At 40.3% G+C, this 27,466-nt stretch overlaps 1 protein-coding gene and 1 long non-coding RNA gene across 2 annotated transcripts in view; one reads left to right on the forward strand and one right to left on the reverse strand.

The window, feature by feature from the left end:
- Positions 1-27,466, forward strand: part of dscama (DS cell adhesion molecule a) — a 119,849-nt gene that overhangs the window by 61,502 nt on the left and 30,881 nt on the right. Inside the window, exons 4-11 of the mRNA XM_089016319.1 lie at positions 8,971-9,117; positions 11,387-11,665; positions 14,366-14,641; positions 15,880-16,176; positions 18,000-18,275; positions 19,764-20,042; positions 20,313-20,432; positions 23,053-23,232. Of these exons, the coding sequence (XP_088872445.1) occupies positions 8,971-9,117; positions 11,387-11,665; positions 14,366-14,641; positions 15,880-16,176; positions 18,000-18,275; positions 19,764-20,042; positions 20,313-20,432; positions 23,053-23,232 (1,854 nt within the window). The remainder of the gene's footprint in view (positions 1-8,970; positions 9,118-11,386; positions 11,666-14,365; positions 14,642-15,879; positions 16,177-17,999; positions 18,276-19,763; positions 20,043-20,312; positions 20,433-23,052; positions 23,233-27,466) is intronic.
- Positions 16,021-26,733, reverse strand: LOC148886141 (uncharacterized). The gene is made up of 4 exons (XR_016117761.1): positions 26,656-26,733; positions 22,095-22,164; positions 19,774-19,910; positions 16,021-16,150 (listed from the first exon to the last, which is right to left on the reverse strand). It is a non-coding gene; the product is annotated as an uncharacterized LOC148886141 (long non-coding RNA).

Here is a 27,466-nt window from a genome sequence, read left to right on the forward strand (position 1 = left end):
CATCCCCCGCCGGCCATTTTTGTTGTTTACATCGATATATCCGTTGCGCCATTGGTCAACTTGGTCACGTGTCTTGTTACGTGAGCAGCTCTCCCGAGCAGACGCCATTTTCAGACGGCAGCTCGTGTGTATCAGACGGCTGCTCGTGTGTCTTCAACAATGGACTGTTTTGGATGCCATCAGAGCAATTTCCAAAGCGTGGAGCACGGTGTCCGAAAACACCATCAAGAACTGCTTCCGTCACTGCAAATTTGAAAATCCAGGGTGCAGTGAGGAAACATCTGCAGCTAACGAAGAGGATGACGACAACATTCCTCTTGCAGTGTTGGCTGAAAAGCTAAAAGTCGGCGACATTGCATCGTATGTCGCAGTCGACAAAGACATTGCGACATTCCCAAGCTCATCAGATGCGGATATCGCAGCGGAGGTCAAAGCCAAATATGCCACAGGAGATTTCCGTGATGATGATGATGCTGATGACGATGAAGAAGAAGCGACTGAATGCACACCTTTTGCAACTTCAACAAAAGCGTTGCAAGGGGTTTCGAACACGCGATCTTTCTTTGAATCCGTAGAAAATGCATCCGGTTTTTTAGAAACGTTAAACAAGATGGAAGTGTTCATATTAAAATATAAAAATGGGAAGCAGAAGAAGATTGATGACTTTTTTAAATAGCTTACATACATACTAATTGCAGTGTTATGTACATGTACTGTTACATGAATGCAAGCGTTTTTTGCAACAATGTTTGTTGTTTTGTCTGCTGAAGCGTCATGATTTTGAAAATGACTGTACATTCCATACTGTGCATTAAAGGGCAACCAACATCACTTTTTGTGTTTCGTGAGTCAGTCAAAAAGCTGTTGTAACGTCACAGCTGCGCGCCGGCATTCTATTCAGCCACTCTCGAACGTCACGTAAGTTATGTAAACGTTGCAGTTTTGGTTTTTCATCCATGTACAGTATTTAATTGTGTTGCATCCAGATATCTTTATTGTTTGCAACAATCACTGTTTTTCATATGATTGTACATGCTGGCGTTCGTGGCTTCGTGTGAATAGAACTTGACGATTTAGCATTGGTTGGTTGCATTTTTGAAAGGAAATAGTCATTAAAAAGTGTAAAGACGTTTTTATTTTATGCACAACTTTATTTTTCACTTCACTACTGTACAAAAAACATGTTAGATACGCAATCCATGAACCCAATGATGAAATTACATGCCATAACAAAGATGCCGCATTTACGCACCCCCCCCCCCCCACAGGATCGGATATATCGATAGTCCCGGTTATATCGATATTTTTTCGGATTCCCTTGCGTATCGATATAACGAGACTTTACTGTATTTTATAATGACAGGGATTCATTATAAAAGTTATCGGAAATCATGAACGTTTGAATACTAGCGAATAATGTAAACATCATAAATGGTGATATCAAGTTTTCAAAACCACTGCAGAAAGTTTTGAACTTGACAGCGTTCAACCTCTATCCTTAGTATTGCTTGCTGAAACAGTGCTGGCCAGTGTGTTGCCATGGTAACTTCAGCAACTGTCCGTCAGTCTCCCAATGGAAGAATAAAGAGTGATTTTTATTACAGTGGTTCAAAATTGGTGGGATGCCCTCTCCATAGATGCGCTTTCCATGCTTATCAAAGTGGAGTCAGTGTGCTGATAATTCTGGTTGAACCAAATTGCAACACAGGCACTCTTGGGGTGGTCATTTGATTATGACACATGGATGGCACATTTTCGTGTTTTGTGTTTCGCAAACACAACGCTGTCGCATCCATTAACGAAAACAGACTGTCTCACCGTATATCCGCTTCAATTCCAAGCCGCGACAGTTCATAACAGTAAAGGGGTGTGTGTCCCAATAATGATTTCTGAGGGACATTGTGTTGTCTTTTTAGTCGGCACAGCATTTGTCTGTTCCAATTCTTCCCCAGACTTACATTATTCAATTAATGAAATGTGGAACTGGATTGTATTCTATGAAGTGTTGATTGGTGTGTCACAATGCATCCAAGAATGATGTAGCCCGGCCCTCCATATTTCTATAATAAACATGTTTTATTGTGCTATATGTGGATCTGCAAATATACAATATATTATTGCATGCATTTATGGTTTAATTGAGACTGACACAAGAACACTGCAACAAATGAAGATCACTTGCCTATTGAAATCTGCCCAAAAGACGGGAATGCTTTTTGAGGTGGGCTTTGCCATTAAATAATATTGAATTATCATATGAAAGTCGTGTTGATACCCCACACGCCCTTTCCCTGAAAGCACATAGCTGTAAGCTAATTTGTAAGTCATGTTTAGATGACAGCACTGCTGAATCCTCCCCCGTTTTTTTCCTCCCCCCTGTCTTTCTTGATCTTTTATTTTTCTGCTCCCTCTCCTCTTTGCTTTTTACATCATTCCATCTCATCTCCCCTGACTCCCAGCTCATCTTCCCTCTACTTATGTCTCAATTATAGAACACTGAAGCAACACAGGGAACCAAGGTAACTCTTAGATGAAGAGCAATGTTTGGAGGGGCATGTAGCAGTAAATATATAAATAAAAAAATGCTCATACTTCTGCCATCTTGTGCAATTGCGTTCAAACCTTATCACACATCTGACAACAGTACTAGTAATTGGTGTCCAATAGTGAACAAGATACTTTTTCAACATTTTTCATCCATTCCTATATGTCTTAATTGCCATCGGTTTTAGTCAGTGAGATACAACAAAGTCTCTTTTTAGGAGAACAAAGAGTCTCCTTGTGGCTTCAGCGTGCCTTGTATGAGGATTAATTGAAGATATTGACTGTGAATCAACAAATGGGACTGAGAACAGATGAAAACCCGAGTCATTGCCTGCCTCGAGTGAAGCCATAGTGCAGGGGGGGGCACACTCTTTGACTCGCGGGCCACAATGGGTTCTAAAATTTGACAGAGGGGCCGGAGGAACATTTGGAGGGCGTGTTTGGGCCGGATATACTAAACCTAAAGCATTAAATGTAGTGTCTGCAAACCTCATCGCACAGTAAGAACACTACAACCCTATTTATTAACTGTCTTTCAAATCGCCCTTATCATTTCATAAATTTGTCTCAAAGAATATGCAAGATATGGCATTTACATACTATTTCGCAGATACTGGGAGGAGGAAATGTAAATAGATTAAACTAACATACGCACTGTGCTTTATCAAGATGCGTCTGTTTTTAATAAGTTTCAATCGAAGGTCCAAAGTTAAAGAAATCCACATTTATTGAAAAATGGAATCACTTTAAACATTCAAAACATATTATTACACAACAAAATACTCAAGCACAATAATATCTACTTGTGTTAAACTGCAAAATCATGGATGGATTGTCCTGACCGTGCGCTCTACAAACTCGCCACGGACTCCCTCGCCTTCACGTGCACACAATACACGTGTATCGTTGCCAAGCACACAGACACATAGGCTACCTACAGTTGAAATTTGCATACTCGGCACGGCAGACAATCAGAAGTCTGCTTTGTGCTTCGGACTTTCCCAAGCGTTATAAAGACATTTTCATGTCATTTTCCAAAATAGATGCACAGAACCTCAGCCCAGAAGAAAGATTCAAAAGAAGCTAACAAAATTTGTGACGCTACAAAACGTAAACTTACATTATACCCTGATTGTAAAGTGTACTTGAGAGTTATGAAAGGCGGTTAGTGGCTTGTAGCAAGGAATGCAATCATTGCATTGTGCACCATGACGACAAACGACAACTGGAGCAAAATCTTCAGCTACGGGTATTTACTGTAAATTAAGCAAGGTAGCATTTGTGGTAGGTACAGCCTTAATTAAAAAAAACTTAATACTTTGATTACTCGTCTAATTATGTTTCAAATTGTGAAAAATGGGGCAGGCAATGGGGCAGGCAACTTTTCAGAGTTCTCTGCCCTGTTGTCCGCTATTTTTTTATCATGACTCTCAGACACTGTTTTTACTATAATTTGGACAAATTTGGCGGGCTGGATTACAAAGCCTAATGGGCCGCATGTGGCCCGCGGGCCGTAGTTTTCCCATGTCTGCCATAGTGTCACAAGTACTGTAAATGCTGCAGTACGGACATAAACAGAGTCACTCTCTGTCTCTTATACACACACACGCGCACACACACACACACACACACACACACACACACACACACACACACACACACACACACACACACACACACACACACACACACACACACACACACACACACACTGCAGAGAGTGTTAGTATGCAGCAGGTGGAGCAGAGAGGAGCAGAGGTAAAAAAAAGGTAGTGAAGTGCCTCCGGGTCGTTATTATTGACCAATCCTCCATGCAGCTCTTTGCTGCATAAATGCATTTCCACTCACTTGCATGCACAAAAAGACAAATAAATGGACATACAAGTCAGTCCGATTGAAACTGCAGGAGTACACCAAGCATTAAAAAAATGCCCTTAGCCCTACAAAGACATACACTGCAGCATTGGCTGGATGCAGGTTTGTAGAAGAATGCTGATAAATTATTTTACTAGAACCACACATTGACAGTATTTGCACTTCTTGAACGGAATAATCCACCAGATATTAGATTGTAATGTAATATTTGCCACCTACGATGTGGCGAGCCACACATGAGATCATGTCAACTGCAATCTGCGAGGGACAACGGGAAACCCATTAGGATATCACAAATGTGGTTAGAATTTTGTAATTAAATCAACATGTGATGACAGTGGAGTCTACACAGCTTATTTATTACTCCATCACTATGAAAAAAGGGCATACCTGAAAGCAAAATGATGATTTCAAGATATTTTCAACAAAAATGTGGGAGTGAATGCTTGATGACTTGTAAGATCTACTCTTGAGGCATCAATAACTTACATGCAAGAAAACAAAAACCACAGTAGCATGTTCTTTCGTTCTTTGCTTCTGCAGGGGGCGCTATTTCAGCGTCAACATTTTTCAAGGCTTTCTCCACCATGGACGTTTGGTCAACCGACAGCAGTTTTTTGTTTCCTAACTGACATCAGAAAAACATTTTATAGCATCTAAAATACCCAAAACACGCAGGCTGATATTTTAATCAAATGCAAAACACCAATAAAAATGACTTAAAGTGTCCCAAAACTACTTCAAAATGACCTCAGAGCCGCCGAGTTTCAGATGGTCCCGCCCCCTTGTTCGTGACGTCACGCGTCTTGCCTTGCTATAGAATCAAAACAATAGCTTCAGTTTCGGAGAAGATGCTTTCTTGTTACTCATACAGTTATGAATATGATTCAAATAGTTCTGAAGAGGAAAGCATAAATGTTTGCAATCGATTAAAGAAGTACTTCCGTATCAATTCGAGCCATCAGGACTCAAATGTAGCGTCCCAGAAAATGCACAAGATGGCGCCCAAGCTCCGTTGGAAATGGGCTGATTTGTCTGCTGGGAATTTGTGTCAACTAGTATCAAATAGTAGTCTTGGTGCAACACACAACGATTCACCATTGCGTTATTTATGTGTTTTCCTTCTAATTTCGCCATCAACACGGATCAACACAAAGTTTTCAGACCAATCTTATTAAAATACGGCCAGTAGAGGTCATTTGAAGCCATTTTTACAAATTATGGAGACCACTTGTCCTCTATTGATTACCTTCTCAAATAAAATATAACAGACTATCAATAATACGATATTGTCTTTGTGTTGTCATATTATTTATTTATTTGTTTTCCTTTTGGCTTCAAGATGACGGCACGAGAGTGACTGCCTTTCCAGCAGCTCCTGTATTTTGTTTTTCGACTTCTTTCATTCCTTTCATAACTTTGCTGCTGTGAAATGTAAATTTCTCCACTCTGAGAATAATATAGGCTAATCCAATCCAATCTAGTGAAAGGAGCACTGTCACTTGGCAGAGGAGTAATATGCCTTGAGAAGGAAATAGAATCCACTGCTCACAAAAATAAATAAAAACATAAATTACAAAAAAATAAAATAAATAAATAAGTTGATAAATACATACATCAATAAATACATTGATAAATATATAAATAAACAGGTAAATAAATAAATAAAAATACATCAATAAAGTAATAAATTCATTTTTAGTGTTGTCATGAAGTGTCATTATTTTGGAAGTAGATATACTACGACAGTATAGTTTCAATATTAGTTGCAGCCCCAATTAAATAATATAATGGCTCTCACGTGTATAAGTAGTTACATTTTTACTACAGCACCACCTAATGAATTACCTTCCATTAGACCTGAATGAGTACTCTTACAGTAAATCTGAATTATGATATCCTTCCAAATATTGCCAGACGACCCCACAATGCAGTAGCCCAAAATGATCCCCATACATACGCACGATTCCATCTTCGGTGGCACATAAAATGCACACTGGCGGCCACCAGCTACTTATTACTCCTCATAAACATTTAGTACCCCTGCGCTTCATGCAAATTAGTACAGCATCAGCAAGATATTAACATGGCCACAACCTTCCCTTATCAAAGCACTCTGTGATCCCGGGGCCTCTGTGCTTCAGTCAGGAGATGTCAATGTGAGAACTGAGAGTTTCCCGAGAGAGAGAGACAGACAGACAGATGAGCTACATGATAACGATTTGCGTTCCACGGCCTTGTCATGGCTCAAAGCAGAACTGCTTTAAATGGACGGCAGCAGCTGTTTGGTAGCTGCAATCACAAGGGGCCTCATCCCACGTTCGGTTTGCAAATATTTGCTAGGGGGCTTTAATATTGGTTTTCTTCAGTTTTTCTTTTTTTTTCAAATATGAAAGGAAGCAATTCTGCTTCCTCACAATGATCGGATGTTATTTGCTCTTTTTCCTATGAATAAAATCTACAGTTTGGACAGTTAGTTGTGTTAAGTTCATACTGTATCCTTATCTAATTTACAGCAGGTTCTTTTATTACAGACAGTGGCGTTTTTAGGCGTTCAATGTCACGTAATTGAACACCTAAAATGCCACTGTCAGTCATAAAAGAACCTGTTGTAAATTAAATTACAGTTTGGACACTTCCAATTTCTCATGATCCTGCAACTATAGCATCTGCTTCTCTGAATTTATAGAAATTTTGTGTTTGTTATAGTTGTGTTAGGGCACCGGTGTCAAAGTCAAGGGGGCCATATCTGGCCCGCCACTTCATTTTATTCAGCCCGCGAAAGCAAATGGAACTTCATGAAGCTTTCTAAATAAATTTAAAATTGTCCCATGTGAACTACCATAACAGTCATTATTCTTGACTTCAGATTTGAAAACTTGGTATTCATTAATTTTTCCTGTGTTTTATATGTCATATGTGGAGCCGGTGAAACATTCTAATGGCTTCCCCAAATTTATACCGGCCCTTGGCAGGAAACCGGAACTACAATGACTCACTTCTCTTTGGTGTCAATCAGAAATTTCTCCATAAACTCCAACTAGTCCATAATTCTTCAGCCTGGATCATCACTAAAACCCCCTCCTTCCACCACATCACCCCTGTCTCCACTGGCTCCCTGTTAAACATCCGATCTGTCTGACCTGCTTCAAATCTCCGTTCCCTCTCGGTCCTTCAGATCCTCATCCTCCCTTCACCTCTATGTGCCCTCTGCCTGTCTCACCACGATGGGATGCATAGCTTTCAGCCGCTCTGCTCCCAAACTCTGGAATTCACTTACACCCAACATCCGTAATATTGACTCCCTCCCTATTTTCAAGTCCCACCTCAAAACCCATCTGTTTAACATTGCTTTCAATCTGCTATTTTATTATTTATCATTTTACTTATGGTATTGTTGTGTGCTTTGTTTTTATTGTCAAGTGTCTTTGGGTGTTTTGAAAGGCGCTTGAAATTAAATGTATTATTATCATTCCAATGTGGCCCGCGGCAAGAAATGACTTTGACACCCTTGTGTTAGGGTCATTATTAATGAAGCAGGAATCAAAACTAAGAACAAAAAGATTCTTTAATATTTGGGACGGCACATAATAGAACTGCCTTTACACAGTGGGGCAGGCAGCTCGCGCAGGTGGCTAGAGGCGCGAGTGAAGAGGAGGGGGCCGAGCTGTTTGGGAGACCTACAGGATGTGACATAATTGACCGGAAGTGTAAATATAAAACGGAGTTCCGAGAAAATAAAACCATGTGTCAGGAAATAAAACGATGTTTAAAATGCATTCGTATAGCGAATTTCCCTAACAGGTTGTTGCCTCGGTGGCACCATGGGTGGTTCAGGCATCAGCCTCACAGTACAGAGATGCATGATTCAATTTCAGTAGAAGTTTAATAATAATAAATCACAATAATATATTTCATTTCTAAGCGCCTTTAAAAACTCTCAAGGTCACTTTACAGTCACAGGATAAGATTTGTATGAGTGAGCAGCGGCAGCCACACGCGCCAGCGTTCACTCAACCCGGAAGTAACTCAAATAAATAGAAAGCTAGTTAGCTAGCTAATAAATAGCTAATAGATAGTAAGATAGCTAGCTAGCTAATAGATAGTCAATAGATAGCCAGCTAGCTGGATAGATAGCTAATAGATAGCCAGCTAGATAGCTATCTAATAGATAGCTAATAGATAGCAAGCTAGCTATATAATAGATAGTAAGCTAGCTAGCTAATAGATAGTAAGCTAGCTAGCTAATAGGTAGCTAATGGATAACCAGCTAGCTGAACCTGCAGAAGCAACATATTTCAATATAATAATTTTTTTGTCAGAAAAACTCATTTGCTGTTACGAAAAAAAAAAAAAGAACAAAAAAATCTGTAATGAAATTCTGAGCTTTAGTGTGTCCACGTTACATTTGGTGGACTGGCCCCCGCGACTTCCGCATGGGACAAGTTCAGGGTTCAGATATATACATTTTCACTTTCTGGATCAAAATGTTGTCGGGTTGTAATCATTTTTTATATATTTTTTGTTTTGTTTTGTTTTGTTTGGTTACAGTGTCACGGTTTCTCATCACATCAACGGGAGCCTTGTATATCCTGGATGTCCAAATGGAAGATGGGCTTTACAACTATAGGTGTATGACACGCCATCGGTACACAGGGGAGACCCGACAGAGCAATAGTGCCCGACTCATTGTCTCAGGTAATTAAACACACACACACACACACACACACACACACACACACACACACACACACACACACACACGCACACGCACACACACACACACACACACACACACACACACACACACACACACACACGAAAGAAGTGTCGGGCAATTTCAAGTGATGATATGCTGATTAACACAACACAAACTAGAATGGCCTGGATTGAATGAAACCCCTTTTTTCACTTTTGATGTACTGCATACATGTACAGTAGGTCTCACCTAAAAATACGTATTCCTTTTAAAAAAAAAACAATTAATTTAAAAAGACAACTGAAATGAAAATGAATCAAGCACAAGAATTAATCCAATTGCTTCAAAGATGGTGTGACATCAGATAAAGGTCATTAGATTAACACTGACGTATTTTGGGAGGACAGAGGGTGAAAGCAGAATATGCCCTTTCCAGAGACATGGAAAAATAGTTGTGTCATTTTTGCTTGAAGTCACATTCTGCAATATATCAGACACTGAGGATATTAATTACAGAAATTAATGAACTGCATTATGGGAAAAGTGTAAGCATATTTGATTCTTTCCATGTAATGGGAAAATATTTTCGTTATCATGTTGGGGTTTACGCTCACCGTATCCAGGTTTCGGCTAATTTATGTGTATAATTTATTTTAAACTATTTGTATTGTTGTGGGGAGCAAAAAAATGCTGAAAACCTTCCATTAGCATCTTTATCTGTCGCCAAAGGAAACGGGAAAAAACTACATTTCGTCCAAGAGATGTTTGGTTGAACACCAAATCCCTTGAAACCATCTTTTTGTTGTGTACAACTGCAATATCCATATGAACTCATTCAATGCCAGTCACGTGCTACTAAAAATCCTTCAAATGTTTTGCTTGTGGTTAAATAATGCTGTTGAAATGGCATGAAAAGTTTGAAAAACATTTGCGGATTTATGCTGATGGATTCACCCCCAAAGATTTTTACAATACCTTACATGCTTACATTAACAGCAACATGGGTATTTTGAACTCATTCACTGACATTCCCGAATTTATTCGGGAATTGAAAAGCATGATGTGGAGCATGACGTGGAGCGCCATTCCATAATTTGTTCGTGTTTTATTTTTTTCTTGCGATGAGTGCGTTTGAATCTTCAGTCAGACCTCTAGCAATGTTTTTCCCTCCAACGACGGGGCAGCATTTACCTTTTGTACAGCCACCCCCACTTTCAGTGCAGATAACTCTACCACCAAGTAAGCTCGAAATAAACTGTTTTTTTCTGACGAAAGAAGAGAGTCCAAGGCTTGGGTCGGGAACCTATGGCTCGCGAGCCATATATGGCTCTTTTGATGATTGCATATGGCTCGCCGCTAAAACTAAATACATATTGTCGTTTTTTTTCGCCGTTCATTTCCCGTTGGGGCTGCAGTTGGCGGAAAGCGCAATTTTGATTGGCTGACACTGACCTAGAATGGCCGAAAGCTCCATTTTGATTGGATGATAATGGCCGTCATGTTGAAACAGGTAAACGGCCCTTTAAATGAGCCCAACTAGTGCACTTCAGCATGAATGCACCGGAGCATTAGAGGAGAGAAAATGTTCTGATTCTAATTTGCAATGAAACAATAGCATCGATGAAACAGTCGAATGTCAGTGACATTTTAACAAGCCCCATGTTAACGTTAGCATCAACATACTTCTGCGAGAAGTCGATTGCAGATAGCAAGTGTGGAAGCTTATGAGCCGTGTGCAGGCTAGCTAGCAGTAACTTCGCCTCTGGACCGGCAAATTGAATTTCATTCCGATCGTTTGCCTGGATTTTTACCAATCACGAGGAACGGAAAACCATTCATGTTAACGGTGAGTACTATCACAAAGTTATTTTAAATCATACATTCTGATATTTTGTTGAAAAGTGGAGCGTTTGTATGTGCGCGCGCGCGTGCGTGTGGCTCTCACTGAAAAACATTTCTAAATATTTTACTTTTATGGCTCTCTTAGTCAAAAAGGTTCCTGACCCCTGGTCTAAGGTTTCATATGCTGCATTGAATGCTGATGTAGTCCTAAAACTCAATATTCTGTTACTCCTGCAATTTGAGTGAAAATGACAAAAACCCTGGACATTGCGTATTGTCTGGCAGTTAATTAGTTAATGCAAAATAATGTTAAGAAAGCCGAACATACCCACTGACACATAATATAACTCTTTAATAAAGTTTGGTCTTCCACATCGCATGTGAGCAGCAAAGGAATTTCCAGGCTCATACTTCTGCTTTTTGTAGATCCCACCAACTCAGTGCCGCACATTCTGGACAGCTTTGAACGGCGTGAGGTGATGGCTTCTCATCGAGTGGAATTACCGTGCAAGGCTTCAGGTCACCCTGCACCCAAGTACCGCTGGCTGAAGGACAACCGGCCCCTTGAGCCCGACACAAGATACCGACAAAGCGTAACGGGGTTGCTCATTGAGAGAGCCCAATCCAGCGATACGGGCACGTATGTCTGTGAGGTGTGGAACGGATATGGCAACGCTGAGGTGGTTGGCAGGCTCCTGGTGAAAGGTCAGCACGGAAACAACTGCATTTTATTTTTATATTCTTCTCCCCAACCACGATTCTTTCCAAAAAAATATTTGGCAGAATTGAGAAAAATTGATAACTGTTCCAAAACGGGGAAGTGCAAATGTAATCTACCGTCCCTTCCACAATATGTAAACCTTCATACAGTCTCTTCAGCCGTCATCTGTACTTCTTTGAAGGTGACAGACGTTTCGCTCCTCATCCGAATAGCTTCGTCTACTCCAACCAGATACCAGGGCTAATGGGGCAATCAGAGCCAGGCATAGACCATTAGAGGTAATCAGACAGAAGAAAAGAGGTAATCAGATTAGCTACAGGGAGTAGTCCACGGCTCCTCCAACCCTATAGCAGGGATTTATCAGAGTAGAGGTCTGCCACCGCCAATCTGTCCATTAGGTATATACATATATATATGACGTAGCTCTTCGGATGAGGAGCAAAACTTCCAACACCTTCAAAGAAGTACAGATGACGGCAGAAGAAACCTTTTCATCTATGGACCACTCCTGAGACCTTACACTTTCATACAGTTTTTAAAAAAAGCATCACAACAAGTCACTAATACAAACTAAAAATAAAAGTAAATATGAAGTTGCAGCCGCCACCCGTCTGGGAACCTTTTGCAACGTGTGGAGCTGGAAACACTCACTTTTGGCACAAAAACAGAGTGATTGTTTGCAAAATGACTGCTGAAGCTGCATCCTTCATCTGTGTCAGACCTCACAAATGCTCCTTTGGGGAGACTTGAGCAAATAGGCAGCAAAATCATGAATCCAACAGCCAAAGCAAATGCTTTTTTTAAACCTTTTCTGCACCATGTCACCTAGTAACATTATAAGATGCCCAGTTTAGTAACTGCTGTCCCTAAAAAAGTTAAAATGAAACACCGAAGGACCAAACATAATAAATACAGTACAAGCTGTGTTGCATTCTAAACATAACTTGAAAGACCGGACAGGCGTGCAATGCCATCATGTCATATATTCAATATGAGTGTTTCTCCCCAAACTGATTAATGATCGGCACAACCTCGCTTAATAGGGGTAAACAGAATGACTGAGAATAAGTGAAACATGCACAACAACAAAAACTAACACAAAAAAACACGCCTGTAAGTCAGAGCCAGCAGCGGTCAGAAAAGGGAGGGTTGACCACACCAAAGCAGGACACAATAGATCTGGCTCGCTCTACGTGCCCCCTGAGACTACTTACACACTACCACAATGTAATTTTTTTCAGGACACTGGGGTTGTGGCCACAAAAATCAAAACTCAGGTGTGAACTAAATTCACTTTTTCTTCCAAACAATATCTTACATGGTGAATTGGTTGGTTGAAATGTTTACACAAATATTTTACTTGACAAATGATATGATGATCCTCAACGGCATAATTGTGACCAAAGTGATTTGTACCACTAACGTAAATACGTACAGGTCACATTCAGAAAATGAGAATATCATGAAAAAGTTCATTCATTGAAATAATTCAACTTAAAAGGTGAGATAAATGTATTATTTAGACATGCATTGCAAGATATTTCAACCTTTTATTTGTTAGAATTATGATTATTATGGCTTACAACTGATGAAAACCGCAAATCGGAGTGTCAAAAAATTCGAATATCACATGAAATAAATAGAAACATTACCTTATTTTCCAGTGTATAAGGCGCACCGGAGTATAAGGCACACCCCCAATGAATGATGCATTTTCAAACTTTTTTCATATGCAGTATAAGGGGCACCGGACTATAAGGTGCACATTCAATGAATGAAAAATGTTTTTCAAATATGATATAAAATTACTATATATATAGGTTTTCCAAGTATAAGGCACACTGCATTATAAGGTGCTACAGTAGAAGCGAGGGTTAGGCACGACAGGAGAAATTTGAGTCGTGGTTGCTGACAGTAGTTGTGAGACCTGTTGTGGCTCGATATGACTTCAGATGTAAGGCGACCTACGTATGAGGCGCAAGGTCATCTTTTGAAGAAATGAAGGTTTTTGGGTGCTCCATTTAAACAGGAAAATACGGTAGTTTCAATTTAAATGTCAGCCATCAGAAAAGTATAATGATTCTATGTACTCTGTATTTGGTTGCGCCCCCTTTTGCCTGAATTACTCCTTCATTGCGCCGTGGCATGGATGCTATCAGACTGTGGCATTGCTCAGGTGTTATGGAAGACCACGATGCTTCAGTAGCGGCCTTGTGCTCTTTTGCATTGCTCAATCTCATGTTTCTCGTCTTCCTTTTGACAATGGGGTTGAAGTCAGGTGAGTTTGCTGGCCAATCAAACACAGGAATCCCATGGTCATTCAAACAGTCTTTGGTTCTTAAGTTGATACTCAAATGAATGAACTTCTTTGCGATATTCTAATTATCTCAGTATTACCTGTTTATTGTTGTTTATTTTAGCATTTGTGCAATTAGTATGCTGTTGTCTACGCTCATGCTGCTGCATTGCTCAGTTGAGATGTCTGATAAGCAGAACTGCAAGGTGAATGTGAAGCTTTGCAAATGTGAATTTTTTCATTATTTTTGACTCCTAAGTTCTAAAATCTCCAAATTCAGAACGACCCTCAACAGGAAACTGTTACTTCAATCAGGCCCGTCTGAAAAAAATTAATTTGACACCCCTGTTCGACATCTGTTTCACAATTGACCATCTCCAATTTACAGAGAACCTGAAAGTTGTGGTGAGCCCACGGAAGGTGAAGGGCAGCGTCGGCAGCCAGGTTTCCCTCACCTGTGCTGTCACCGGCTCAGAAGAGTACCAGTTGTCTTGGTACCGAAACGGCGAGCTCATCTATCCCAGTAACAGCGTCCGCATGACAGGCCAAAACAGGGAAAACCTTGTCATGGCCGGGATGGCCAAAAGCGATGGAGGTGCCTATCAGTGTTTTGCCAGACACGGCAAGATGTCTGCACAGGATTTTGTCCAAGTCATATTAGAAGGTCAGAAAAATCCACAGCATGCCAAATACTCCCTTGTTATTTTTTATATTTACTGTTTAAAATGAATGATCTACAATCTTATTGTCTGGTGTAAAACAATCCACTTGAACCCAAAAAATATTTTTTTGATTCTTTACTCAAAACAGAAGGCGTGTAATTAGGTTGCTGCAATGTGTGTTGCACCAACATAACAATCAGATCATCCAATGATACAATCAAGAAATGTATTCCCGCCATCCAAATTGTCTCTAGTTTCTAAGGTATTCCATATATTTGGTAAAAGTGCGTACGTTATGACATTACAAGTTTTAAAGCATATCCACAGAGTATTCATTTGTTTTTTTTATGTGTTATTGTGAAAGATTGCAAACGAGATAAGTGAGTTGCATTTCACATGAAAAATCAGGCCGAAATTCTGAAAATTAGGCCCTGTTAACATTGAAACGGGTGGCATTAAAGCACCAACACTACTTTTTGCTAATATCAAATTGCATTTAGCAGACTGTCAGAGCATATTAAATATCAGTCAATTTACTGTCAGAAATATTAATATTAACAAAATTATAGCCAATTGAAAATAATGTTTTTTTTTGTTATTTGGCAATCAGCCAAAAAATACATTCTGTACTCAATGAATCAATAAAATTAAAAAAACATCTTCTTCTTCTTCTTCTTCTTCTTCTTCTTCTTCTTCTTCTTCTTCTTATTCTTCTTCTTATTATTTTCATTCTTCTTATTCTTGTTCTTCCTCTTCCTCTTCCTCTTCCTCTTGCTCTTGCTCTTCCTCTTCCTCTTCCTCTCCCTCTTCTTCTTCCTCTTCCTCTTCCTCTTCCTCTTCCTCTTCCTCTTCCTCTTCCTCTTCCTCTTCCTATTCTTCTTTATTATTATTATTATTATTATTATTATTATTATTATTATTATTATTATTATTATTATTATACGATAAGCATATTATTATTACTATAATTGTTATATTTTTATTTATTATTATTATTGTTATTCCTATTCATCTTATTATATACAGTATTATATAACCATATAATGACTATAATAATGGCATACTATAAAAATATAATAATAATAATAGTAAAATAAGAATAATCACTATTATTCTTATTGCTCTTATTATTATTATTGTATTTTGATTATTATTATTGTTATTGTTGTTATTACAGTGGCCAATTTTATAATTTGCTATAACATTGGCATTGCCTTTTCTCCGTTCTTCTGCAAACTAGACGGTACACCAAAGATTCTGGCTTCTTTTAACGAGAAGGTCTACAACATCAATGAGTTTGTGTCGCTATCGTGCACGGTGAAGGGCACGCCAGAACCCAGAGTGAGCTGGACGCTAGATGATGAGCCGGTAATACGGGACAGCCGCCATCGCATCTCCTACTACACCAACACCGAAGGCCACGTGGTTAGCCACCTCAACATCAGCCAGACCCAAGTCCCCGATGGAGGCGTGTATCGCTGCATCTGCAATAACTCCGCAGGGGCCGTCTCCTACCAGGCGCGAATAAACGTAAGAGGTGCTTGTCAGATCAACTCTTCCAACCCACCATCACATATACACATCAACATGTCTTGATTTATTCTGCGAAAATATTCTTATTTTAATTGGACACATATTTGAATTCTCTTTTCGGTTTCAGCGTTTTTTTGTTCCGTCGGCACAGCTTTGAGTAGATGCATCAGTCACTACTGACAGCATTATCTTTTTGAATAGCGCGCAGCCTCCCCAGTTCCCGCTGATAGGTTTATATCGGGACACCGTTAGGGTGATTTACTTTATGCTGGTGCATGACGGCAGAGCTATCTGCTCTCTGCAGGGACACGCTTCGCTGGATTGCGGTAGTCGTGTCGCAGTAATTTTGGGACATTCGAGCTCTCCGTGCCTGATGCATGGACATGAGTGGTTCTCGATTGCAGAAGGTGGCTGTCTACCCACCGATGGCTTTAACTTGATTGTGTTCATCGGTGCATGATTTAAGGCTAACGGGGCAATCTGAAAGTGACGTCGGATGGGTTACCAAATGCAGTCAAGCAGTGAAAAATTTTCTCCAAAGGTACCATTGTAATGACTATGTTTCACATCATTACCTCCTGAATTGTTCTAAAGCAGGGGTGCTCACACTTTTTCAGCATACGAGCTACTTATAAAAACAACCAAGTCAAAATGATCTACCCACTACAAAAATGCAAAAAATAATTATTTTCAAATGTATTAAGGATTCTTTGTATGTACAATGTATGTTGATGTACCTTACATAACTGAATAAGCCAATATTGCACAACACACATAATAACTACATATACATAACATAACAAATAACCATTTTTTGTAATTACCTGAGTTTACTTTGATGACTTGCACTGAATTGAATCAGCCAGGGATGCATAGTCCGGACAGTAGATGCTGACAGCCAGCCTCAAGCACATTTCCAAATGTTCATCAGTCATGGTGGAACGGTATTTGGACTTAATGATCTTCATGTAGGAAAAGGCTGACTTACACAACGTACATAAATAAGTGGAGCCGAATAATGCAGTCAAGGAGGTAGCACATTTCACATGTTAGCATTTTAGCGCATAACGCTTGTTGGTGGATTATGCAATGGTAATTCAGGAAGTCTGCCTGCACTTGGCAATACGTATTTTGGAAATGACATCGTGAAGAAAAAGTCGACCTCCCATTCCGTATGAAAGTAATATGTTTTTGCCTTCTTACTTGGTCCAGCTTTCTCACTCATTTTGATCACCATATGTTTTAGCAAGGTCTTAAAATCTGAGGTAATTCGCTGACTAGCTTAGCGCCGTTGTTTACGCATGTGCGGCGACCTAAAGGTCAAAATGTAGTTGTCATCTGAATGGTTGACCTGTATGTCAATCAAGTGACGGGACGTTTGATAGGCTGAAAAATGTTTTTTTTTTTTTTACTGTCACGCTGCGATCGACCAGTACTACCTCCGCGATCGACCAGTACTACCTCCGCGATCGACCAGTAGATCGCGATCGACGTAATGAGCAAGCTCCAAACTATTCTACTGGTTCCTAGTGAAACATTTCCTAATGGGTGATTATGAAAGCTCAAAATTGCTGTCATACTTAGTTTGTTGTTGAAAATTGTTATATAACATGATAAAAAAAAACCGACTTTTAATGCCACAGTTTTTCCCTATTGTCTTTTCATAATATTCTCCGTATTGAATTTCACAAATTTCCGCACTCAGAATGAATCAAGGCATGTTAAATTCGTAATATGTTCCAAACACGGAATACAGCTAACGTTTGCACAGCAACCCCTGCCTCAAAATCAATTTAAGAGGGTCGTCTCTCCAATGTGTCCTTCAAGGGCCTGCCAGCATCAGACCAATGAAAAACCTCACTGCTATCGCTGGGCGAGATATGTATATTCATTGCCGTGTCATCGGCTACCCTTACTACTCCATCAAATGGTACAAGGACTCCAATTTGCTACCGTACAACCATCGTCAGCGGGCCTTTGAGAACAACGGCACCCTGAAGCTGTTTGATGTGCAGAAGGACGTGGATGAAGGGGAATATACGTGCAATGTGCTCGTTCAGCCTCAGCTCTCCACACACCAGAGCGTATATGTCACCGTGAAAGGTATGGATTTCACTTTAGAGACAAACAGAATCAACAAAACAATAAAATGAGCCGGTTTTATGTTGTGGTGTCATGCTTTCATATTGGCATTCAGATGTGTAGAGGGGTATGGTGTGTTTATGTATGAGAAGTTGTTTAAATAAATAAAAAAGAAATTCTGCCACTGATAGCAAAGCACCATATCCATCATTCCAAGCCAGTTTATCAAGGTTCATCTGAATATTCAGTAGTGCCGAGTCAGATGATGATAACCTGACGCTGACTTTTTTCTGCAATGACACTGCATAATTTCAAATATTGGACAGGCAACCCCCCACACCGCTCCCACCCCTTCCACTTTTCCCTCTCTCATGCTCTCTGGCGGGTCTTGACGTGCTAACGAGCTTGCTAGAGTGGAATCACACAGCATAGACGACGCGACATTCCCCCAGCTAATTTACCACGAGGCTCCTTTGCATTCCACCACTGCAAAGAGGGAATCCCGGGAGTCCATTATGCCCATTTTGTTTGGAATTAAATAAGCGTTGAAGTGGTACTAATTTCAATGTTATTCAAAATCATTAATTTTCATCTGGTTCTTATTATAGCTGCAGTGTCCCCGGGGAGCCACGCAGAGTGAGAATAAGTATCGTATGCATGCAAGAAAAGAGAGAATCCGTTGCTTTAGAGCAGAGGTCGGGAACCCTTTTGACCAAGAGAGGCATAAAAGTAACAATATTTAGAAATGTTTTTAGTGAGAGCCACACACACACGCACACACACCCACACGCACACGCACGCACACACGGACGCATTTGATTTCAACAAAATGTGAGAATATATTATTTAAAATAACTTTGTGATAATACTCCCCCTTAATATGAATAGTTTTCCGTTCCTCGTGATTGGTAAAAAAAAATTAAACCAAACGATCGCAATGAAAGTCAACTTGCCGGGTCATTTGGCAAAGCTACTGCGAGCGAGCCTGCACACTGCTCATTATTAGCTTGCTTTCTGCTGTCTCTCACAGAAGTATGCTAATGTTAGCATGGGGCTTGTCAATGTGCCACTGATATTCAACTGTTTTATCAATGGTATTGTTTCATTGCAAATTAGAATCACTGCAGAACTTTTTCTCTCCACAAAGGTGAATCCTGCATTTTTTTACTCGTCAAACTTATTTAAAAGGGGGCGTTTACCTGTTTCGACATCAACGGCCATAGGTCAGTATCATCAAATCAAAATTGTGTTTTCCGCCAACTGCAGCCCAAACAGGAAAGCGAGAATATGTACTATTTAGTTTTATCGGCAAGCCAGATGCAATCATCAAAAGCACCATATATGGCTTGCGAGCCATAGGTTCCCGACACCTGCTTTAGAGGCTATTTGCCAATTTGCGGTTTAATGTTGTGTTGAAGGGATACTTAGGAGTTGCTTAATTCAAATGCGTACAGGTCTTGTCTTGCTCCTTCAGTTCAAAACCTCAAAGAATGGATTTCTTTTGCACAGTCCCACCTACCATCCACCCATTTGAGTTTCCTCGGTTTTCCATCGGACAACGAGTCTTCATCCCCTGCGTGGTCATGTCCGGCGACCAGCCGGTCTTCATCACCTGGCAGAAGGATGGCCGGCCAATCCCGGCAAGCCTTGGAGTAACTATAGACAACATAGATTTCACCAGCTCTCTCCGCATCTCCAATCTCACTTTGTTGCACAATGGCAATTACACATGTATCGCACGCAACCAGGCTGCGGCCGTGGAGCATCAGAGTCAGCTCATTGTCCGAGGTGAGCGGCATGAAACATGATCTCAATTGTGAAATTGACAAGACTAAATGCCAGATACCGTATTGATGTGTGCATTCTTTACCAAAGTGTGACATTTTGTGTGTGGTGTCAAAGCAATGAATCATGACTCACCATATGAGTTTCTCCACATTATCTTACACATAATTTAAAAACAGTCAATGATTTGTATTCATTGCAAGACCATTTGATTGAGTTCAGTCTGTTGGACTTTTTTTAAATTCTTATTTTAATATTTATCTTGATTTGCAGTTCCTCCAAAATTTGTTGTACAACCAAAAGACCAGGATGGCATCTATGGTAAAGCTGTAATATTAAACTGCTCAGCTGAAGGCTATCCTGTTCCTACCATCCAATGGGAATATTCCAAAGGTAAAAAATACACACACACACACCATGCCTTCCTGTTTATGTAGCCTACAGCACAGATGCCTAAACAACTTATTGTTGTGTTATTGTGTGTGTGTGTGTGTGTGTGTGTGTGTGTGTGTATATATGTGTGTGTGTGTATGTGTGTATATATATATATATATATATATATATATATATATATATATATATATATATATATACACACAGTAAAGTCTCGTTATATCGATATCGGATATATCGATAGTCCTGGTTATATCGATACTATTTCTATGCACGCACGGAGAAAATTACATGCAAACAGGGTCGGATATATCGATAGTCCCGTTATATCGATATTTTTTCGGACTCCCTTGGATATCGATATAACGAGACTTTACTGTATATATATATATATACCGGCAAGCCTTGGAGTAACTATAGACAACATAGATTTCACCAGCTCTCTCCGCATCTCCAATCTCACTTTGTTGCACAATGGCAATTACACATGTATCGCACGCAACCAGGCTGCGGCCGTGGAGCATCAGAGTCAGCTCATTGTCCGAGGTGAGCGGCATGAAACATGATCTCAATTGTGAAATTGACAAGACTAAATGCCAGATACCGTATTGATGTGTGCATTCTTTACCAAAGTGTGACATTTTGTGTGTGGTGTCAAAGCAATGAATCATGACTCACCATATGAGTTTCTCCACATTATCTTACACATAATTTAAAAACAGTCAATGATTTGTATTCATTGCAAGACCATTTGATTGAGTTCAGTCTGTTGGACTTTTTTTAAATTCTTATTTTAATATTTATCTTGATTTGCAGTTCCTCCAAAATTTGTTGTACAACCAAAAGACCAGGATGGCATCTATGGTAAAGCTGTAATATTAAACTGCTCAGCTGAAGGCTATCCTGTTCCTACCATCCAATGGGAATATTCCAAAGGTAAAAAATACACACACACACACCATGCCTTCCTGTTTATGTAGCCTACAGCACAGATGCCTAAACAACTTATTGTTGTGTTATTGTGTGTGTGTGTGTGTGTGTGTGTGTGTGTGTGTGTATGTGTGTGTGTGTGTGTGTGTGTGTGTGTATATATATATATATATATATATATATATATATATATATATATATATATACACACAGTAAAGTCTCGTTATATCGATATCGGATATATCGATAGTCCTGGTTATATCGATACTATTTCTATGCACGCACGGAGAAAATTACATGCAAACAGGGTCGGATATATCGATAGTCCCGGTTATATCGATATTTTTTCGGACTCCCTTGGATATCGATATAACGAGACTTTACTGTATATATATATATATATATATATATATATATATATATATATATATATATATATATATATATATATATATATATATATATATATACAAGCATAGAAAGCATAGACATATAAGCATAGAAATGTACGTGAATTATTCATTATTATACATCATTATTTCAAAAACACACAAAAGACTCACAAATTACACTATTCAATCTCAGAAGCTAATGAAAAGTGACCAGCGATTATTCACTACATTATAAAGGGTGACCCGATACCAAAAATGCTGTTTACGTCTTTTTAAGGACTAAGACAATCTGAAATTGTTTTTTTTTTTTTTTTTTTTTTCAAACAAGGTTGACACTTACGATTTGCTTTTTCCACATGAAACCATTTGGTGGACCAGATCTTGCCCGCGGGCCGCCAGCTTGCACCCACCTGTGACATACAGTAACATCCAATACCATAAGGTTGAATTTAAAACCCACTCATATTCAAATGAGGGTTGAAAAATGAGAAACACCTGCATTAAAAATAAGAGCTTTCTTTGAGCGTCAGAAAAATGTAGAGAGGAAATGTCAATGTTCGGCACCCTCATCCGTGAAATTGCTCAAACAGGATAGAAACAAGACAATACATCTGTATTCATATAACGCTTTCACAAAACCTGCAGCTATAACAAAGAGCTTTTACAGAACAGGTGATGTAAAACAACAAAATAAGGTCATATAACATAAAATAAAAATACATACAATCAAAACCACTATTCCTGCATGAGCCTTGTTGTTTGAGGAACCATGAGATAAAAGAGAAAAGAATCAAAGTCTCCTTTCACCAGCGGATAAGAGACACCATGCTCAAAATGGGCATGACGTTCGTAAGTGAAGAAGAAGCTGTAGCGTCCATTGATGGAAAAAAAAGATTAGTTCACTTCTCCTCTCGCATTTAGATCCACTTCAATTTCAAGTGGCGAGTCATTTCCCAACATGCACCCGTGCTGTGCTCTCCTCTCTCTTCATCCTCAGCCCCCGCCGCCATCCATCCAGTCGCACCACTGCAGACTGTCCAATAGTGCCGACATCGTCCATTGAACAAAATGGAAAATGCTGCCCATTACAGGCGCAAAAAACACAAACGCACAAGGATGTCAAGCGACGGACAGTCAAAGACTGTAGTGTCAAAATTCAACACTTCCACCTCTCAAGAGGCTAGCTAGACAAATATGATCTGAGACTTTCCCTGCTTTGAAGCCTAGTAGATTGGTTGATCGCGTTTCATATATCCCTGGAAAGAACAAGGTAATCATAACATTTTCTTTCCCTGTAGGTGCTGGAGTCCCTCAATTCAAACCCATCGCCCTCAACTCGGGCTTTCGCATCGAAGTACTGGTTAATGGCTCTTTGCTCATCAAACATGTGCTGGAAGAAGACAGTGGCTTCTACCTTTGTCGAGTCAGCAATGATGTTGGTGCTGATGTCAGCAAATCCATGTACCTCAATGTCAAAAGTAAGTCTTGTCTGATAAAAAACAAATTTTAAGACATTGTTCGCTTTGACTGGCAAGTTTCCACAAACATGGAAGATTTTCAAATGACGCCTCATCATACTGTACGATTTAATTAATTAGAATTATATCAACATTTAACTCTCAAGCTCAAAGATGAAGTCAATGTTTTTATGACTGGTGTTTCCTGTTTTTATTTATTTTTGAAACAACAAATAACACGACACAGACTACATTATGCTGAGAAAGCATTATGCTGCATAATGCTGAAACATGTATCCTCTGTGTTGGTAAGAGCGTAGATTCCCTCCATGAATTCCTGAATTTTGGATACTGCCAAGATCTGCTATGGACAAGGGATGATTAACAGGGATCCCAGACATCCGCTATTTTCATATAAAAGTTATTTTATTTCCGAATACAACCGCTAAGACGTTTGTTGACAGGGTGACAGGATGATCAGAAAGCTTAGTGCTTGAGTCGCCATGCTTTCCTGTGTTTTGGTCAATTTCGGTTGACAATCGTGATCGCTTGGGAGTAAAATACCGCGTGACGCCATCTAAAGGAAATCAGTGACTGTGAGAGTGAGAGTGTAGCCAGACAGCATAGGTTGGTGTTGTGTAGGATGATGCTGGCAGTGAGGAAGATGAAGAACCCAAAGGCTGAAGTGAGGACAAAATGGTGGATGTTGAAAAAGGAAGAGTGTTGCATGACATTTAGGAAGGAGGTAAGACAAGCACTGGGTGGGCAAGAGTTCCTTCCAGATGACTGGCAAACTACAACGAACATAATCATAGACACATTTCGGAAAGTACTTGGTGTATCGAGTGGAAGAAATGTCGATAAGGAGACTTGGTGGTGGAATGGGGAGGTGCAGGAGTGTATACAGAGAAAGAGGTTAGCAAAGAAGAAGTGGGACACTGAGAGGACGGACGAAAGTAGACAGCAGTACAAGGAGATGCAGCGCACGGTTAAAGTAAAGGTGGCAAAGGCCAAACAAGAGGCCTATGATGACTTGTATGCTCGGCTGGACAGCAAGGAAGGTGAGACTGATCTTTACAGGCTGGCGAGACAGAGAGACAAAGATGGTAAGGCAGGTTCGGTGATTAAGGATAGAGATGGCAATGTATTAACAGGTGCCAGTAGTGTGATGGCAAGATGGAAAGAGTATTTTGAAGAATTGATGAATGAGGAAAATGAGAAGGAACAGTAGAAGACGTGACTGTTGTGGACCAAGACGGAGCAAGCATTAGCAAGGATGAAGTGAGGAGGGCGCTGAAGAGGATGAAGGGGGGAAAGGCACTCTGGCCTGATGATTTACCAATCGAGGTATGGAAGTGTCTTGGAGAGGTGGTGGTGGTGTTCCTGACTGGGTTATTCAACAAGATCTTAGATGGTGAACAGATGCCTGAAGAATGGAGACGAATTGTACTCGTGCCCATTTTTAAGAACAAAGGAGATGTGCAGAGTTGTACTAATTACAGAGGAATAAATTTGATGAGCCATACAATGAAACTTTGGGAAAGAGTAGTTGAAGCAAGACTAAGAGCAGAAGTGAACATTTGTGAGCAGCAGTACGGCTTCATGCCAAAAAAGAGTACGACAGATGCAGTGTTTGCTTTAAGAATGCTGATAGAGAAGTACAAGAATTGCATTGTGTCTTTGTAGATCTGGAGAAAGCGTATGACAGGGTGCCCAAAGAAGAGCTGTGGCATTGCATGAGGAAGTCTGGAGTGACGGAAAAGTATGTCAGAGCGGTACAAGACATGTATCATGACTGTAAGACAGTTGTGAGGTGTGCTGTCGGTATGACTGAGGAATTCAAGGTGGAGGTGGGACTCCACCAGGGGTCAGCTCTGAGCCCCTTCTTGTTTGCTATGGTGATGGACAGGCTGACAGACGATGTTAGACAAGAATCTCCTTGGACCATGATGTTTGCAGATGACATTGTGATCTGTAGCGAGAACAGGGAACAGGTGGCGGAGAAACTAGAGATGTGGAGATATGTCCTGGAAAGGAGAGGAATGAAGATCAGTCGCAGCAAGACGGAATATATGTGTGTGAATGATAGGGATCCAAATGCAGTGATGCTACAGGGTGAAGAGATAAAGAAGGTGGAGGATTTTAAGTACTTGTGGTCAACTGTCCAGATCAATGGAGAGTGTGGAAAAGAGGTGAAGAAGCGTGTCCAGGCAGGCTGGAGCGGCTGGAGAAAAATGTCAGGTGTGATGTGTGATAGAAGGGTTTCAGCTAGGATGAAAGGAAAAGTGTATAAAACAGTGGTGAGACCAGCCATGATGTTTGGACTGGAGACAGTGCCACTGAAGAAAAGATGGGAATCAGAACTGTAGGTAGCAGAGCTGAAGATGTTGAGGTTTTCTTTGGGAGTGACCAGGTTGGATAGGATCAGGAATGAGTGCATTAGAGGCACAACTCATATTAGAGGCTTTGGAGAGAAAGTCAGAGAGGCCAGACTGAGATGGTTTGGACATGTCCAGAGGAGAGACTAGAGGAGTGACTATATCGGGAGAAGGATGCTGAGCCTTGAACTGCCAGGCAGGTGACCGAGAGGAAGACCGAAGAGGAGGTTTATGGATGTGGTCAAAGAGGACATGAAGGTAGCTGGTGTGAGAGAAGAGGATGCACAAAACCGGGATAGATGGAGGACATTGATTCGCTGTGGCGACCCCTGTGGGGAAAAGCCGAAAGGAAAAGAAGATTCACCAATCGGTGTTCGAACGCCAATACGACGCGTGAGTGCGTACGCGAGGGTGGGGTGCGGAGCGGCGTACGGGTGTACCGCTCTCTCCGTGACCAACTGTTGTCGCTTGCGGCTGCGTTTTGCTCTAGCGTTTAATATCGGTGTACGAAGAGTTTTAGCCCCTAATCAGGCCTCCAAAGAAAGTAAGTGCTGCTAAAAGTGACAAAAGAGAAGTAGTGCGTACAACTATTGCATTTAAGAAAGAAATATTCACAAAATATGAAGGAGATGTGCGAATGTCTGATCTGGCTAGGGAATACAGCATGGCGAAATCTACGATCAGTATGATATTAAAGAATAAGGAGGCTGTGAAATCTAGTGATGTGGCTGTGGGAGTGAGAGCAAGAGTCATTGGATAGATATTTGAAGAGAAAAGAACAGCCTGTAGCCGAGTCATCCGTAGCTGTCACGTTCCGAGCGAGAGTGACGGCAACTGACTCGTCGGAACGTAGTGGAATGTTTGGGATCCCAAAGCAGGCGGTAGAGACGTATACTACCGAAGCAGGATGTTTATTCACAAATAAAAGAAAACACAGCGAGTAAGAAGGCAGGGGGTGATCCGACCCGCTTACTACGCCAAAAAGCAAAAGCAAAGCAACAGGGACCTATCAGCAAAAAAGCAAGCAAAAAAGATGACATAAATTTGCAGGATGCAGGGAAAATACCTCGGACCGGATACACTCACACATCGAAGGAAGAGTCCAGGTACGGTGGCGAGTTGAGTCCACAAGGGGATATCTTGCAGTTTACCAGCTGCCAATGTCATGCACGGATCCCAGCAAGTCTATTTCTGTTCCCACAATGTCAAGCATGACTTACTCACTCAGACTGCCTTGATTGTTATGTAAATGAACCACGCTGCTAGGATTGTGAAAGACACTTTCAAACCCACAATGGTACAAATGCCCTGTTAGGCCTAATTCGATCTGTCTACCAAATATAAAAATAAAGAAAGCCACACCCACGCATAGAGTTGGATTATATTCATCCATCCATTTTCCATACTCTTCATCGGCACATCCCGGAGAGCCATCTGAGCAGTAGGTGGGGGACACCCTGAACTGCCAATTGCAAGGCACACAGAGACTAACAAACATCCATTCTCATGCTCATACACTGTCTGTAAAATAAAATTATATATATATATGCTCCAAGAAGCATGTCATGTCAATTAGAGGTGACACAAAACAATAATTGCAGCAATAAGAAAAAAATATGACATATTTTAGTGACTTTGTGTTCATAAAAATGCTAAATTAAATGTATTATTAGTATTATTATCCTTCTGGTAAAATTTAATTATAATATAAATATGGTACATTTCACAGTATTCAAGATGTACAGGAGAGCATGCCTGATTGATTGAGCTAAAATGACAAGGCTGTTGTTTTATTTGTCTGTGTGTGTACATATGTGAATGTGCGATTCACAACCAGCTCAAAGAGGCTTGGCACATTTCGACCAACCACAAGTAGA

Source organism: Hippocampus bargibanti, linkage group LG16 (genome assembly GCF_051943395.1).
Source record: "Hippocampus bargibanti isolate YZ-2025 linkage group LG16, ASM5194339v1, whole genome shotgun sequence".
Taxonomy (NCBI): domain Eukaryota; kingdom Metazoa; phylum Chordata; class Actinopteri; order Syngnathiformes; family Syngnathidae; genus Hippocampus; species Hippocampus bargibanti.